Source organism: Heterocephalus glaber, unplaced genomic scaffold (assembly GCF_053883595.1).
Source record: "Heterocephalus glaber isolate CG9 unplaced genomic scaffold, H.glaber_assembly_v1.0 deba00000738, whole genome shotgun sequence".
In the NCBI taxonomy this organism is placed as follows: domain Eukaryota; kingdom Metazoa; phylum Chordata; class Mammalia; order Rodentia; family Bathyergidae; genus Heterocephalus; species Heterocephalus glaber.
In genome coordinates this window covers 16146977-16164541 of record NW_028258161.1, presented here as the reverse complement: position 1 = coordinate 16164541, position 17565 = coordinate 16146977, and the positions used below count along the sequence as shown (strand labels likewise).

General features: G+C 47.3%; 1 protein-coding gene and 1 long non-coding RNA gene across 2 annotated transcripts in view; one reads left to right on the top strand and one right to left on the bottom strand.

Annotated features, from left to right (window-relative positions):
* Positions 1-16670, top strand: part of Fam107b (family with sequence similarity 107 member B) — a 191038-nt gene extending 174368 nt beyond the window's left edge. Inside the window, 4 exon segments of the mRNA XM_013078532.3 lie at positions 3787-3970; positions 13355-13505; positions 14096-14117; positions 14120-16670. Coding sequence (XP_012933986.2) covers positions 3787-3970; positions 13355-13505; positions 14096-14117; positions 14120-14211 — 449 coding nt within the window. The 3' untranslated portion in view covers positions 14212-16670.
* LOC106010814 (uncharacterized) lies at positions 4413-6677 on the bottom strand. Its single transcript, XR_001184537.3, has 3 exons — positions 6489-6677; positions 5987-6103; positions 4413-5277 (listed from the first exon to the last, which is right to left on the bottom strand). It is a non-coding gene; the product is annotated as an uncharacterized LOC106010814 (long non-coding RNA).
* Positions 16671-17565: the final 895 nt, after the last annotated feature.

Below are 17565 nucleotides of genomic sequence, written 5' to 3'. Positions count from 1 at the left end.
TACAGGGTTACTCAGGCCTCTACGTAAGGTGTGTAGTAGCGTTGGAAACATGGTTTAGCCAATAATAGCTTCTCTGTGTTGAGTACGCCTGTATTCTCCAGGGATTATACGGAGTACTTACACATGCATACATTTCAATCAGTTCTTACGCCGTTCATTGTAAAAGGCAGAGGACTGAGGTTGAGGGAAGTTAATCTTTGTCTAAGGTCTCAAGCCAGTCTTATTCCTGCTTCACTGAGCCTTCACTGGTTTTCTTTCATTGACTTGATAACTTTAAAAGTTTGTTCTTTATGGGTCAGTGTCTTGGCCAGTAGGGTGAATGTGTTCGTTTCTAGAGGAGCTGTTTCATGTAGTAATGATAGCCGTTCCATGTACTGTCACTTCTGAACATGCCTACCCACCTTTACTCTTGGGGTTCTGCATTACCTAATGCTCAGCAAGCATCCCCCCCTACAGTACCCCTGGGGCATTGCACCAGGTTGCAGTGGGATGCATGTAGCTCAGGGGCTCCCCTGCTCTGCTGCTCCATTTAAGTAACGTTTATCTAACGAGTCCAAGGGATCTGAACAATGTGGAGATAAGCCAGATATAGCCTTTCTTTTACATATTAAGATTTAAGATTTAAGTCTTAAATTTAAGATTTATATACATGTTTCTGAAATACAAGGTGGTAATCAGTGAATATATGGAAAAAGGCAAAGAAAATTCTGTCATTGCCAGAGGCCAAAGTAGTGGAATTTCAGTGGCACCTGAGGAACGGACAGCTTCGTGGAGACCAGCCATTTGCCTGGGTCCCCGGGTGAGTGAGGTCTGGCAGTGTGGGACCTGGGTGGAGCAGGGGCTCAGCGTCCTGCTTCAGGGCAGTGCTGGCACAGGTACACTGCTGGAGGAAGGTGGGGCAGAGTGTGGGCGGGAGCTCTGCCGGGTACTTCCATTCCTCAGAGCTCAGGCGCCCAGTGGGAGGTAAGGGGACGTAACCCTTAGCGTTGTGTTGTCCCCTGGCTTGGCACAGGCATGAAGGTTGGCAGAGGGAAGGAGCCGGGCAGGGCCGTTGAGATGGTGGTTGCTGTGCTACCAGGTTTCAAGGTGGAAAGTCACTGAGAAGTGGCCGCAGCCCATGCCCAGATCCTGTGCCACTGCTGTGAGCACACAGAGCTGCTCCAGCTGGTTCCCTCCCTTGTTCCCGAGCGCCCTTTGCCCAGACTCCAGTGCACTGCTCTGCTGCAGCAGGAGCTGCTCGGATCCCGCTGCCCAGGCCCCAGGCAGCACTGAGGTCTGCACAGCGGGCTCAGGTTGTGGGCTTCCAGGCCCCTCCCCAGTCCCAGTGTTGAGGATAAAGCCAGCAAAAAGAGCAGGGAAAGTGTTGCTCCTGCATTCCCAGCAGCGCCCTCCCTGCCTCAGTGTCTGTCGTCCTAGCAGGAGATGGGACGGGCCCATCTTAACCCACAGTCCTGTGGAGAGACTTCCAAGAAAGCAAATCTGTGGAGAAGTCCAGAGAATGCTGGTGCATCGTCCTGACGTAGGGCTCCACTGACTGGAGTGCTGCAGTGGCCACCCCTTGCCTGCCCTCCACCAGGCACATCTGTCCCGTGGGATGCTGACCTTGGGGGCACTCTGCCATTGGAGTGTTGTCTTGGAGCTGTTGGTTCCTGTTATGGAAGCCTGGAGCCTCCTTTGTCTACTGATTGACTAGAATGAAGCGGCTGTGGACTCCGGACAGCCCCGACTGCCCACGGGTGTGGAAGGGGCCTTTGAGACCCCAGGCTGGGCAGCGTGCGCCGGACAGCCTGCGGAGCAGGCCGGCTGCGGTGGGGCCGCTGACCCGCCCACGTGCAAGGCCTGGCGCTCTCTGGGCTAAGGCTGCAGCCTTCTCAGGGAGCAGTGCAGAAAGCGTCTGAGGAAGGTTTGGGGAGATCTGGCATCTGTTCCTGGCCATTTGGTGACTTTGCACCTGAGGTATGCAGTGATGTTCCAGGTACTTAAACAAGTGATGCAACAGTTCTTAGTTGACTTCTTTCACTTTTTATTCTTTATCTTCACATTAATTTTCAAAAGATGTTGCTATAGAAAGGGTACGCGCTGCAGTGTGGTGGATAGACGTTTCAGTTTCAGCTTTACACTGCTGCCAGTGTAAATGGGGGTCCATTATTTAAATGCTGTGTACCAGTTTGGTTGTGACAATTCTAGTTCCTTTATTCGTAGGATTGCTGCTGGGGTCCCACGTGCTTCTGTACCCACATACACCATATCTAAGGCACTGGGTAACTATGGATGGCTGCTACTCTGTACAGTTTCCGATCACCTAAAATGAAAGCAGGAGTTTGGGGTTCCAAGTGGCAGGGGTGTTTCCACACATCCTGAAGGGGCCGTGGGCACCCCTGGACTCTGCCACACCTGAGCAGACACTGGACAGAGTAGCAGCCTGCGTTGGGATACAGACTGCGATGGAGTCCAGCTGCAGTGCTGTGCAGGTGCGATCCGCTCCCGTGTGGCTCCCACCCCGCTCTCTTCTGTTCTCTGCTTGCTCCTCCATCCTTGGGTGTGAGACTAGCCAGAGAGCTGCTCAGGACTTTATAGAAGGTCCAGCATCACATCCTCTGCCGAAGCCAGGTCTGTGTCTGGTTTTCCGTTTGGAAATAGAAGTTACCATAGCAGGCAGGGAAACATCAAGTGGCATGTGAATGCCAGGTTTGTTTTGCAGGCAGGGAAATGGGGCTGGAGTTGGCACCAAGAGATGAGCCTCAGGGTCCATGGTGATCAGATGTGGGTGCCAGCCCCTGTCTGCAGTTGGCCACTCAGCCAGTCCTGTTCCTCTGCCTGGCCCAGCTGGGGCTTTTCTACTCTCGTGAGGCGGGCTCGTATTCATGGGGCACGCACTGTGTGTGGCGTTCCACCCTAGATAGCTGCAGGGTCTCGGGAGGAAGGACACAGGCGCCCCTCTGAGAGGACACTGAAGTCACAGGATGGAGAACTCCAGACTGACGGGGAGGAACCCGGACAGTCCTGGCGGCTAAGTGACTGTTCCAGCAGGCTGTGCCTCTCTGCACCCCACATTGCCCGCCTCCCCCATCCCTCCTCTCTTCCTCTCTCTTGCCTTCCTCTCTTCTCGCCCTGGGAAGAGAGCAGCAAAAGAAAAGCAGGGCTCACCCTGCCCCCAGAGGCTGGCACTCTGCACAAGCAGTCACAGACCAGGAGAAGCCACAGTGTGCCTGACTGGGGAGGTGCTGGCGGATCCTGGCTTCCAGCAGGGTGTGGGAGTCAGGCCTGCCTGAGAGGGGCGATCTGTGGATGGAGCAGAGGGGCTGCGCAGAGGAGGGGAGGAGGGGGAGGAGGGGAGGGGGAGGGGGGAGGGGGAGGGGGAGGAGGAGGAGGAGGGCAGAGCTTCCCAGGCCGGAGCGCGCCCTCCTTGCAAGCTCTGGGCTCCTGTGTTTCAGGGCCGATTTGTTTGCTGAAGCCGAGCGGGCAGGAAGGCCCTGGGGCTGGTACCCACGAGCTCACTGAGGGCTTGCCCTTGAGACTTGGTGACAGGAAGTGTCTTTTGTGACCAGAACTCTCGGTGTGAGTGGCAGTGACTGAGTCCAGTCAGAGGGATCCTCTGCTCTGGATACAGGCAGCACGGAAGAGCGCAGCCTACCCCTCTCCCTGGGCATTGGGGAAAATCCCTCAGGGAGGTCCCATAAGTGGACTGGAGGATGGCGTGTCCTAGGGTGCGAGAACAACCTCCAAACCTGTGTGAGGCCTTAGCAGAACAGACCTCATTCTGAGCATCTCCTTCCTCCACTGCAGACAGCCCACTTGAGGACAGTGACCCCAAGGACTCATCCCTCGGACCAAGACACATCATGGCTGAGCCAGAGTACGTAGACGATGACAACCCTGAGCTGATTCGGCCCCAGAAACTGGTCAACCCTGTCAAGACATCCCGGAACCACCAGGATCTTCACAGGGAGCTCCTTATGAATCAGAAAAGGTACGGTGCTTTCTTGAGCGTAGTGTTCCTTTCGGGATTTTCAGGCTAGCCAGGATTAATTGCAGATGTGTTTATAATGCTTGGGTGTAGTTAAGGCTTCCTTCAGCCGGGGCCTCCCTCCAGCAGCTGCAGCTGTCATCAGCTGTTTCTCAGCGACCCCTGCGAAAGGGTAGAAGAGTGTCCTAGGCAGAAGAGGAGTACGTTATTTCCTAAATTCAGCACCTTTGAATTTCCTCATTATGTGTGGGGAAGTGTAGGACTCACAGGTAAGTCCTGTTTGTGCTCACGTGTAAGTGGCAGAGCAAAGTCACTAGAACCTTTTAGATGGAATGGATAATGCCTTTCCTTACATTTTTGTTCATTTGTTATTAAGTAGCAATTTAAATTAATATTATCGTCATCACGTTTATTAAATTTCTAGAGGGGAGTAAAACATCTCGCCTGTCTTCTTTGTGAGCCATTTGTTATCCCCTGTGCTGGGGATCCTTGGGGTGCTGGGCAGGTGACCTCTGCAGGTGAGTGGTGTTTGATGGCCGTGGGCCAGACAGCTTCGGGTGCTCGGTTACTCTTTGTTGAAGAACTAGTAGCTTTTATTTAGACGGTGCTAAGCCCTGGGGGAAAAGTCAGGACTTGCAGACCCAGGTCAGTGTCGGGGCAGTTCTTGGGAACCAAAGTTGTGACTGTGCAGAGCAGAGATCGGGTACCCAGAGAGAGCTTGTTTGTGCTGGCCTTATTCTCCCTCCCTTTCCTTTCCGTGCCCCTTTTCTAATTTGTGTTTTTGCCATGTTTATCTCTGTGGACTACCTTAAACCTCAGTTTATTTATACCCTATTGTGTGATCTTGAGAAGATTAAAATTTTTAAATTAAAGAAGAACGGTTGGGGCCATTTCATGGCAATTCTCCCTCCAGATCACACTCCTGCCTGCTGGGACTGATGCATCTAATGACTCATGGCCCAGGGATTCTCTGGAAATGTATCTCTCCCTCTATTGTGGGACTGTACTTGTTCCCAGCACTAGGGTGATGTTAGGTTAACATTTATTAAATTGAACAAAAGTTTAATCATTTTAATGATTTAGCTTCTACCTGTCTTTGTTGCATAACAGCACAAGGAATATTTGGATTTGGTATTCTCATAGCCAAAGCAAAGCAGCGTGGTGTACTTTTTTGCATAGACTGCAGCAGTGGGAAGCAGTCCAGATTCAGGAAATTACGTCCGCATCAGTTTAGAAGACTGCGAAACAGAGGAGCGGCGGTGACTGACGGGTTTTCTGACTGTCTCCCCCGTGGCCCTCTGTTCTCTCACCTATAAAAGGAAGGTGGCACTTATTTGAACCCTAAGCAACATTTTAGCTCAAACTGCCCCACTCCTGTGACATCTATAAAAAGGCTCCAAGTCAAGGCTAAAACCAAACCAAATTGTTCAGAATATATGTTCTTTGAATTATAGGTTGCAGAATACTCTGCAAAAAGATGATTGATAGTGTGGATTATATCACTGGAGAACACACGAATTTGTGTGACTGAGTCTGCTCCCAAATTTTCTAGCAAACGGGCTGTCCTTTTCCCTGTCTGCCTTTCTACGTCCCGTTCTTTCTGTCCCTTATTTCCATGGTGAGCACTTCAGGCAGGCCCAACTCTTACCAGTCTGGGAGAACAGCAACTCCCCTAAAGGACCATGGTGTGGAAAGGACATGGACATGGCAGCGAGCCTATGGCACACGTGCTGTAGCAGGCACACAGAGTCCTCTGTCAGCACCTGAGCATCGGGGGGTCAGGTGTGCCTGCAGTATTGGCACTTGTGATAAATAAGTGGCTTAGGGTTGTAGTTTAGCACTCAGTCTCTAAAAGGTTTGCCATCACTGTGATAGGGCCTTGAGATTAGAGAAAGGGCATGACTCCTGGTTCATTTAACTTGACCTGCCTTCCGCTCTTGACTAAGGCACCCTTCTTCATTTATAAAGTGTGGGGAAAGCAAGTCATTCTTATAAAATTGCTAGCATGAATCAAAACACCTCCGAAATGGCCAGCATGTGAGTGATCTGTCAGGCCCACGGTCTTCTGCTTCCCATGTGCATCTTGGGGAAATTTCTGTTGCTTTTCCTCCTTTTCCTTGAAAGATTCTGGTCTGTCTGGAAGAACATTTTACAAAGGAAAGAAAAGACAGATTTCAAAGTCAAAAAGATGAATGTATCTCATTTTACATTGAAGACATTTTACATTGAAGGCAAAATCTTAGTTTGACAGAATCAGTGTTAGAAATCTTAACCGGTTTCAGGGTGAAACTTCTCAAGCAATTTCTTCTCTTTTCTTTGTCTTTATATCTCATACACTACACTGTATAGACACTGTCAGTTTTTTATTTCTAAACTTCAGTGCACAATAAATTAAGGAAGCACCACACAATAATATGCGTATTTGGTTCAGACATAACTAGTCTTGAGTACTGAGGTGTAAGGCAACAAAAGTCTTCTTTTCCCTACTGTTTATAAGGGGCCCTTGCATATTTTAGCTTACCCAGTGATCTTTCCAGTAACCCCGTGCATTTGTCTTGAGATTAAACACCGTTGAACTGTGAGGGAAAACTCAGGAACAGGTTGGGGAATTTTCTTGAGATCATGCAGCAATTTTTTGGAATGAAAAGAAATAGAAATAAACATAGGATGAAAGCAGTTTATGAAGGTAAATATAGTAGCTATACAAATTAGAAACCAGAGAGTGGAAATGGGAGAGGGAGAGGGAGAGCCCCACACCACATGCTTCCTTGGAGACTTGAACTTTGCTCTGCAGAGCTGCACATTTGGCTCAAGCTCTGCAGCAATTAGTTCAGTGTTTTTAAAGTTACTCTTTAGAGACCTTAAGATAAAAGCAAGCCCTGCTTAGAAGGGCAGATATGCACAGATCTAACTCTGATCCCACACTCTTTCAGGCATGTAATACTTGCTCCTCTGTTAGCCATTTTTTGGACCTGGCTGCATTTCAGGTTAAAAGTCTTTGGATGTCCGCTTGATTACAGTTAACCGCTAGGTCTGAGTGTTAAGGTTTTTTGATTCTCAAACTTCATATGCCTTTTCAGTGGCATAAAAAGACTGATCTCAAAAGGCATTTAGAAGCATTATTTTTTGGTAGTTGAAATCAGTACTGAAAAAGTGTTTAAGAAAATAGTATTTTCGAATATAACTTAGGGAGAGTCCTCAAAAAGGAGTTAAATTTTTTTTTATAAGTAAGCTGGTTGCTTAAACCCGTCCCTAAAATTTGTTCTTTGGCTTATACATTTCTCAGTCAGTGTTCTCTAGTTCCCTGTGTTTTCAGTTGACCTTTTGAAATGCCTTAGTGGACAAATACAGTGGATCCTCGAGTTATGACCAGCTTCATATATGAACAACTTGGCTTACGACTGGAATTTTAGTTTTAACTTATGACCAATGTCTTGAGTTACCACCTAAATGCCATCCACTTATGTGGTTATAAACAAAGACTTATGATGCCAGAAAAGCATATGGAGGTGTGCATAGCATCAATCTGAGCCCAGATCGTGTGTATGTGGACGTGATTTCCGTCAGTGCTTTATATAATTGCTACAATTACTACTATCAAAATGGCCCCCAAAGGGCCAGGGATTTAGCCCAGTGGTGCCGCCGCCTGCCTCGCAAGTGCAAGGTCCAGAGTTCGATCCCCGATACCAAAAAATAAAAGGCCCCCCCAAAGACCTAGAAAAAAAGCTAAGGAAGGAAGAGAAGGTAAAGAAAACTATCACAATAAAAAAGAATAAGGAAATTATGGGAAATATGAGAGTGGTATTCATGTGACTATTCTCACTAATATGTACAGCATGTCCAAATCCACCATCTCGACAGTCTTACAGAGAAAAGATTTGCATAAGGAAGCTAGCATTGCTAAAGATGTTACTCAAATTAGTAAGTCATGATCAACAGTGTTCAATGAGGTAGGACAGCTGTATTAGTATGGATAAGTGAAAGGCAGACGGCAGTTATAGTCTGTCTGAGCCTGTAATTTGTGAAAAAGGCAGGGCTGTAAGTGCAGATCTCATAAAGGATAATCCATCAGCGAGTGGTAATGGTGAAACATTCCGTGCCAGTAAGGGGTGGTTTCACAATTTTAAAATGAGACCTGGGGTTCGTAGTGTAACTAGGCACAGTGAAGCAGCCAGTGCTGATAAAAGGGCTGCTGAAAGTTGCACACACCACTGCGAAACAATGACACAGAGAAGTGGCTTTTGTCTCATCAAGCTTTCAACTGTGATGAAACTGGCTTTTTCTGGAAGAAAATGCCCCGGAGAACATACATTGCCCAGGAAGAGAAGAAGATGCCAGGCCACAAGCCTATGAAGGATAGGCTAACCTTACTGCTGTGTGCCAATGTGAGTGATAAAGCCTCTCTTGGTTTATCACTCTGAGACACCCAGAGTGCTCAGAAAACATACTCATAAAGAATAGGCTAGGGCTCATGTGGAGATCTAACACAAAAGCTGTAGCAAGGGTACTTTTTCTTGAGTGGAGCAAGGAGGCTTTCTGTCCTACTGTTAAGAAATGTCAGGAGAACAAAGGTTTACCACTCAAGGCTCTCCTCATCATGGACAATACTTCTGCTCATCCACGAGATTTGGAAGAAGAATAGACTGAAGAACTCCCATGGCCCTCAGTCAAGTTGCTCCCACCTAATACAGCTCCTCTACTGCAGCCTATGGATCAGCAGGTTATAGCTAACTTTAAGAAGAAGCTATACACCAAGGCACTATCCTGAAGTGCTTCCAGATGGTCTCAGATACGGATTTAACCCTTCAAGAGTTCTGGAAGGAACATTACAACATCCTTTCCTGTGTGGGGTTAATTGAGAAATCCTGGGCCAATGTCTTTCTAAGGACACTGAGATCTGCCTGGAAGACAGTGTGGCCTAAAATTTTATAGGAGAAAGATTTTGAAGGCTGTGTAGAGGAGCCAGAGCCTTCAATTGACCCTGTGGTGGATGACACTGTCACTATAGCAAAGTCCATGGCTTGCAGGTAGATGGTGATGTTGAGGAGCTGGTGGAGGAACACTCAGAGGAATTGTCTACAGAGGAACTTCAGCAACTTCTGTCTGAGCAACAGAGATGGCAGATGAGGAGCTTTCTGAAGAGGAGGGGGAGTATCAGCAGCCAGTACAGCAAAGTTCTGAAATAAAGGAAATCCTGAAAAAATGGACAGAGCCGCAGACATTTGTAGAGACGACCCAACCAGACAGAGGAAAAGCCAATTGTTGCATTCACTGGCTTGATGGCAGTGTCATATCGTACTAGAGAACAGTGTTAAGAAAGACAGAAACAGACGTTAGACCAGTTTTGAGTTCTGAAAAGGTTGGGACCTAGTGAACCAGAAGCAGGTCCGAGTGGGCTATAGACTGTCCCAAGGAGAGAAAGGACACAGCCAGATTCCTGATGTTCCTACGGAAGGGGACACTCCTTCCAAACATAAACACCTTCCATCTCCTCCTCCCTTCCTGCAAGCCAAAGGTGTCAGCTTGAACGGTGAGTACAGTACGAAATTGTTGGAGGTAAGCTAGGTACATTTTACAACGTTTTGGTGAATACACTAGGAAAATTCTTGGTGTTTAGGGTAAATTACTCATACCACCCTTTTTATTATAAAAATGTTAGTTAAGGGGTGCGTTGGGAGGTTCAGAATGCATTATGAGTATTTCTGTTCTTTCTTAGGAGAAAAATAGTCTTACAACCAACTTGAGTTACAAGCAGCCCTCACGAATGAATTGAGTTTGTAAGTCAAAGGTCCACTGTGGTTTCTCAATAAATACTTGCCACCAGACAACATGGAGAAAGGTGGGGGATTTGTAGTGATACTGGCTAGAAGGAAGTATTTGTGTTTGAATCTGGGCAGGTAAAAATGGCTCAGCCAGAAATGTAGGCTGTGAAGGCCAAAGCAGAAGACTCCAAGATGGAACACCAAGCCTGAAGCCCAGCTGCGTGCATCCTCTCAGCGCACCCCGTAATGTTAGGCAAGGGGAGGTGTGGCTGGGTTGGCAGGTGGGTGTGATGGTTTGAGCACCAGAGCCTCCTCTGGTGCTGCTCTCCCAGGTGAGGAGGCAGCTTCCTGTGTAGGGCTTAAGTGTGCACGGCGTCTGGGCAAGGCAGGAGGAATGTGGGCCGGCCTTTGCAGGGCCCTGCATGTGCTTGGTGGTTTCTGTATCATGTGGAACATTCCCTCCAAGCTTGCACATTTCGTGCAGTGGCGGCGGGGACTGAAATTGCTGCAGTCTTTCTGGAGGGCTTTTTCGGCAGGACTCATCCAAGTACAAAGAGCACAGTTGCTTAGCTAGCAGTCTGGCTGCTGTGGATCTGGTGACAGAAACGCTGGTGCAAGAGCAAGTGCAAAGGCGTGCAGAGGTCCGCTGCCTCCTTGTTTTTAACAGTGAGCAGTTGGAAGCAACGGCCTCTCAGTGGGGAGAGGCAAAGTGACAGGATTTCTGCCCTGTGAGGTGTTTTGCAGATGTGGAGAAGAGGAGCTTGGGCCAGACTATTCATTATCTCGGGGTGCAGGCATGCAGCCTCTACCGGGGCCAGCATTGCATTCTCTGTGAGCGATGCTCCCACAGTGCATTTAATGGGGAGGCTGTTCATTTCCTATTGCACGAATATGGATGATGGCCTGATTTTACTTATATCACAGAGAGCATTTATTAATTCTGTAACACTTAACATTGGCTTGTCCCACTGCAGTAGTCACAGGTAGCTCTGTGATCGTGCGGCAGACCTGGGAACTACTTGGTCTTGGGTAGTAGGAAGCCACTGAGACATGATCGCCTGTCAGGTACTTGTTAATCGATATATTAGAATCAATTAGAGAGATTCAGTCGCTCTCACACAGGGGATGAGCTTGTAGTTACTTGAGAAGTCTAGAGAAGCTGATTCCTGTCTGAGGACTCTCTCTTCAGTCCGACCCGCTGCAGACGCCAGAGGAGCGTCCTGCCCACGCTTAACTTCTGCAGTTCAGCATAGAAAATTAATTGATCTACTGATAAAATATTAATGTATATGATTTCTTGACTGTTACAAGTACAGAATATTTTTCATAGAAGCACCATTTTCCCGAGTTTTATGTTCTTAAATATTTTATCTTACTGTCGCTATTATGTGAAAGTTTTGAGCAGAAAATGAATACTGTGTAATAGTTAAGGCCGTTTATTCACTGCAGTGGAATATCAGCTTAATGTGTCATAAATCAAAAGTACATGGCTTTTGCGTAATCCAGGAGAATTGAATAGTAGTCGAAGTTAATTTTGCCAGTGAACTAGAGAAGGAAAAATGTTTGAAATTTAAATTATTCAAATAACTAAATTCTTATTTTAAAATTCAATTCCCTGAATTCTGCCTGTAGTGCCATATTGAGGGTTTTTAATACTCGTGAAACTGAGGTTTTTATTCACACTTGATCTTAGCCAAAAGGCCGAGAAGTGATTGAGGGCTTTATTCAGATTATTTAAAAACAAATTTTCCTGTGATTGATGGCACTTTTAACTGGACAGCTTGAGTTCTTATGTGTAGCTTTTATTGTGCTGATTAAAGAGTTAATTTCTAGAACACCCTGTCCGTATTTTTGTACCTCTGTGCAGTCTTGATAACTGCAAAGCAAACCATCGTTAAATCGTAAAAGTCACCCACCTCCTTGTGTCACTGGAAACTTGGCCAAATTTTATTTTAACAAAAAATTCTGCTGTTGAATATCAGGAAAGTAAAGACATACCATTCTAACAGTGTACTTTTTGTCATCAGAGGTTGAATGTCCTAATCTCTACTTTGTAAACAACTTTGAAAACAATTTTAATCATGAGGGGGTTTTTGTTTGTTTGGTTGGTTTTTTGGATTTTTTTGGTACTGGTGATCGAACTCGGGACCTTGCACTTGCCAGGCAGGCAGCGGAACCCCTCAGCTGAGTCCCCGGCCCTTAATCATGGGTTGTAAAAACATGTAGGAAGAGGAGGCTCCAGGATCTTACGCATTTCTGCATTGCTGAGGAAGTGTGAGAGGGAGGATTAGTTTCCACATGGGATCACGTGAGCCTGCAAGGGGCCCAGAAAGGTGTTGCTGGCTCTCTCGTAAGCAGAGCACACATTGTGCAAATTGCTGTTTGGCTTAATAGTTGTTGAGCTGCCTCCCGAGCAGTGAGTCGTGTGCATCGATTGGCATCGTGCGGAGGACAGGAGCTGGTGCAGGTCTGCAGGCGCCCAGGCAAGGGGAGGTAGCTGCACCGAGGCACGCAGGTCACGTCCGGTCCAGGGTGCCCTTGGCCTCGGTGTGGACGCAGCCCCTGCTCACACCCCGTACTGCCCGGGGTCCACAGTGTGCTTTTCATTCTGGGCTTGTTTGGTTTTTATTTTAAATGCTTCTAATAAACTTTATCATCAAGTTGAAGTTCTTACGACTGGTGGAGTCTGGGCAGAGTTAATAGTTGGGGAAGACAGTAAGGGACAGGTGGGCAGGTTTGTCCAGCACCCAAAGAGCCTGGACTGGAGAAATCCTGAAGGAATGGCAAGGAGAGTGGAGGAAAAGGAGAGTCCAAGCTGACATTAGGCACAGACGGAAATGCTGAGAAGAAAGAGAAAAATGCTTGTGACTGCCTTGACTTGCTACCCACTCTGCAGAGGGCAGGCTGCTAGTGAAGGCCTGTTTCTGTTTCTGTTTTGTTCTCCCCACTGACGAAGTGGCGCCTGACTTCTCTCAGAACTGTAGACTTTTCCTGAAGCCTGACTTCCATGTGCTGTAAATGATAAACTGCATCCGAGGCGATTTAGGTGGAAAGCACCCTGGACGGGCAGTCAGGAGATGCGCGCCGGTGAGGCCATGTCCTTGGTTATAAGAACGCTCTTTCAGAGCAGAAGGACGAAGGGTGGGGTGAGGTTCCAGGGCCGTTTTGCTGACCGAATCTCCGTGCCAGCCTGTCTGCTGCGCTTACCGCCTGAGATTGGAGGCTCCATCTCGGGCTCCCTCCCCGTGGACTCCACGGGGGGACCTGCCCGTGCCCTGACCATCTCATCTCTGTGGTGGGCACCCTGCTCCCCACCTGCCCACCCCACGCAGTCCCTGCTGCCCCACCCACTTTGTGCAGCCTGCTGCCTCTCACACAGTAATGCTCCGTACCTTTTTATTGAATGAATGGATTTTACCAACTCTTTGGAAGATGCGCTTCCGTTTCTTCTGTGTTGCTGAATTTTCAAGCGTTGCCTGTCAACTGGTTAGCTTAGTACTTGGTGTCACAACTGTGCTAATTCCGTAGATCTCTTTTCTGTGGCTGATCCCTTCCGTTATATTTATATTCATGAAAGATGCATCAATTTAGTCATTTTTTATTTTTCTTAATTCTCTTTTTGTAGGGGTCTTGCTCCTCAGAATAAACCAGAATTGCAAAAAGTGATGGAAAAGAGAAAATGGGACCAAGTAATAAAGCAAAAGGAAGAGGAAGCACAAAAGAAGAAATCTGACTTGGAAATTGAACTACTGAAGCGGCAGCAGAAGTTGGAGCAGGTAGGTGTGATGGGCAAAGCAGTCTCTAGTCCTGAGAGCGAGATGCTGTAGTGAACAGGACTTCCTCAGCATGGCAGATGTAAGGGTTGTACTCAGAAAGAAGAATAAGAAGCCAGATGGAAGCACATGGCATGATTACATTCAACCAGGCAAGAATGCTTTTGATCACCTGAAAGAAATGCTGGAGGCAAAAGCAAAATCAGAAGGAGATCACTGAATTCATGGAGTGTTGGAGTAATTTAATAGAGCTCAGCTTCACTAAGACTCCAGAGCAACTGTGTGTTAGTCTTAGGATTTTATTTTCCTAGCCTTGACTTTGCCATTCTTGTCTTCTCTTGGTAGTGCTTGTAGTAACAACCAGTTGGTTCCTGGTTCTATGCAGAATTACCTCTAGACATGGCGTGCGCGCACACACACACACACACACGCACGCACGCACGTGCGCTTTCATACACATACATGATAAATGAGTTTCATTTCTTTTCTTTTGAAGTAGGGGATGAAGAAAGAATTTTCCATTGGAAAGAGGGAAGTACTTTGATAAACTTCTCACATCATAAGTAATTTTCCTGTTTTTAAATTCCTTGCAGCTTGAACTTGAGAAGCAGAGATTGCAGAAGAGCAAGAAAGTGCACCGGAGTTCGTGAAAGTGAAAGGCAACCTCAGGAGAACAGGTCAGGAGGCAGCCCAAGCCCAGGAGCCCTAGGCCAGGGCTGCCCGAGGCCGGCGCTGTCCTGTGGGAGCTGTCTGGGCGTTCCGCGGCGCTGGTCCCAGGGACGGAGCCCGGAAGAGAATTCCAGCCAGCACAGACGCTTGCCTAGAGAAGGGACTTGGTTTGGTTTTCCTGCAGTCTGGGTGAATAAATTGTCTGTGACTGTTGCAGTTCCCATTCGCCAAATGAAGGACATTGACTAGCACTTCGGTTGGAGTCATGGACCTGGATTCGGAGATTTAAGCAGGAGAAAACAGCGGAACAAGCAGGAGAAGGGAAGGGGACACTGGAGTACATTCTTGAGAGTTGCACTACGCAGTTTTTCTTCCAGTCCGAATTTCTTAGCGCGCGGAGTCTTTTTCTTAGAAAAGATGTTTGATTCTCGTGGTTATCTGTTAGATGATTTAGATTGCATAGAAATGCATTTAATCTGTTACGTACAATATTGGGAAATTTTATTTTGAGAGTCCAGATTTTTCTTGCTGAGTTCATACTTCCTCCCACGTTAGAATTGGCAGCAGGGAACGTTAACGCTGAGGTTGAGCACAGCTGTTACCTTGCTGGCACTGAGCTCCAGAAATCGGAAGGCAGGTTTAGGGGGTGTGAACCCGGCGTTGGTCTGTCAGTCCGCCCGCCCGCCCGTCCGTCCGTCTGGCTTCTCTGTGGGGTGGTGTGAGGCGTGAGTTTGGTGGGCTTTGCCCCACACCCAGGAAGGCGCTGTGCGCTTTGACAGCCGGTGGGCATCTCTGCAGCTCCCTCCAAGACTGCTGAGCTGTCCTTCCCGATGAAAGGATCCCGCGGTCCTTTGGGCAGTAGACAGTCTGCAGTTTCGGAAGTAGAGGGCCCAGAGGCTTTTCCCCTCTCCGGGGAGCAGTGCAGGGGCACTTTCATGGGAGCTTTAGGGCAAGATCTTGCAGTGTTTGAGCATTTTGATATCATTAGAATCCAAGCTTTGCTAGTTTCTGGTCAGTGCTCACATATTTCTTTACTATTTTTCCCTGTGCAGAAAGACTAATGCCCCTCCCTCGGCCCCGTGCTGTTGAGAGAGGCGAGGCTGGTGCCTCCTGTATTATTGCATCCCTCAGGAAAGCCAAGGAGCAGTGCGGGCCGGCCCGCCTTCTTCACACGCGCTAACGTGCTCCTCAGAGAGGCATCCAAGCTACGAGGGCGCCCAGTTCTCAGGCGAATGTCATTTTATACTGCCGGTGTAATGTTGGTGATTTAGTGTGTTCTTCACAGAGGCATCTCGGCCAGTAACTTTCACATTGAAGACTCTGCTTATGCTCCCTCTCGTGACGCTAGAGAGCTGGACCAGGGCTTTGGAGCCCTTCGTTAGCACAGTAGACATTAGCTTTCTGTGCGAGTGTTTAGTTTTAGCAGTTGGCAGGCCCGTATTCAGCCCTAATATGAACACCCTAAGAGTAAGTGGAGGCTGGTACACAGCTAGAGAAATGTGTTAGTTGATTACATCTGAAATGGATTATTTGTCTCATGAGCAAGTATTATTTGAACAAAATACAAGATGCTTAAGATAAAACAGTGCTCTATAGTAGTTTGCTTTCAAAGATTGGAGTGGTAGCTCTCTCTTTCACCATTCCTTTGAGAGAAGAAAATGCAGTAACTGATGATCTTGAAAGAACATGTCTGATTGCGTGTTCATTCAGAGCTCCTTTGTGTATGTGGACTGATGGTGTGGTTAGTAAAGTAGAAATTTGGCTGGGCTCAAATCATTTTATCTAACTAGATGTGGATCTGTGTCCTTGGAGTAATTCTGCCACTTGACCAAATTCTCAAGGGCCCAACCAGGCTCCCTGACAAGGATGAATTCTGCTCCTAGATCTTCTGTAGACTTCATTCATCGCCAAGAAAAAGTTAATTCAAAAAAGCATTCTCTCCTGATCACAGACAAATCTGCAGAGTTATCTGCGGTTACTGCTACAAGCCAGCCAGAAGATGACTTGTGAACAGCGTGAGATGGGGCTGTCCTAACCAGCAGAGGTGCGGGCATTGAGGCTCTTGAGGTCTGATTGGCTGGGTCACCGGCTGGAGCTCAGAAGGGAGCAGCCTCCTCAACGCTGTTCTGTCCAGACCTGTGGACTCGGGAACATCTGCGCAGTCCTGTGCTTTGAGCCACTTTGGGGGACAAAAGTGGCTCCATTTTTCCACTCTGTGGTTTTCTTAAAATAGTTGAGTGTTTTATAGTCTGATAGTAAAGTAGTGTTGCTTTATAAGCTATAACAGTTGACTTTATTCTTCTACTCTGGAAAATCTTGCCTTGTCTGAGTGTATATAATATATATAAAGGGAGCCTTAATGGATTTGTTTTCATAATTTAATATTTTTTGTATTTGCTCTTGTATAATTGTTTTTAATGGAAAGTATTACAGAATTGAGAGTGGAATTCTTAGAACCAAAGTTATTCTTAATAAAAATCACCACATGCTTGGACCATGCAGCGATGTTTGTCTGATCTGTTTAGGGTGCGTGATGGGGGTGTAGCCCTGAGACCAGGGGGGCTCTGGGATGCTCTTGGATGGGTGCCCTTTGACGGCCCTCCCCCGATCGGTTATGTCCTGCTGTCCCCTGGCATCTGTGGGGCCGACATCGCACACGTCAGACGACCCATGCCAAGATGTCGCTGGTGCTGTGCACTACGCTGAGCTTAGGGCACGTTGGTGCCTAAGTCAGGCACTGTCATCCCGAGGGCCACAGCCTCGGGAATCCTAGGTAGTAGCTTGTAGGACATGAGAGAGATCTTTTAAATTAATGTTACCTTCAGAGGAGTTACTCTGGGAAGCTATGCACAGTTGCATTCTACTATAGGTTAAAATAATTGGATTCAGTAATTGGAGATTCAAGTCTCTTGACTTGATAATTACGTCTTTTTAAAAAGTCTACTCTGGAGTGTGAAAATTTGCTGTCTCGTAGATTATTCCATGAGCCCTACAATCCATACAGAAGATGGGTTCCAGAAATGATTTGAGCAGTAGCTACACCCTTGGAATAGCCTTTCCCAAGGTGACGGTTTGGGGAGATCAGGCCATTTAACTGGACGTGTGTCTATGTGTTTTACAGCAGAAATGTATTTGAAGGAAGACAGAGAAATTAAAGTGGTAAGCTTTAAAATGCTCCAGCTGGAAGAAATATTAATACTATCAGGCTACTGTTATAATAAGAGATTTTGAAGTATTTCATTTCCAAGGAAGTTGGTTAAATGAAGTCTTTATGAACTCGCCTCACAATCACCGTTTCTACCTTGTGTTTTCCTCACAAGAACAGGTAGTCTGGCTGACACCTGGGAATGTTTTGAATATCTCCGCATTACTCCTAGATTTTCTAGCAAGATGG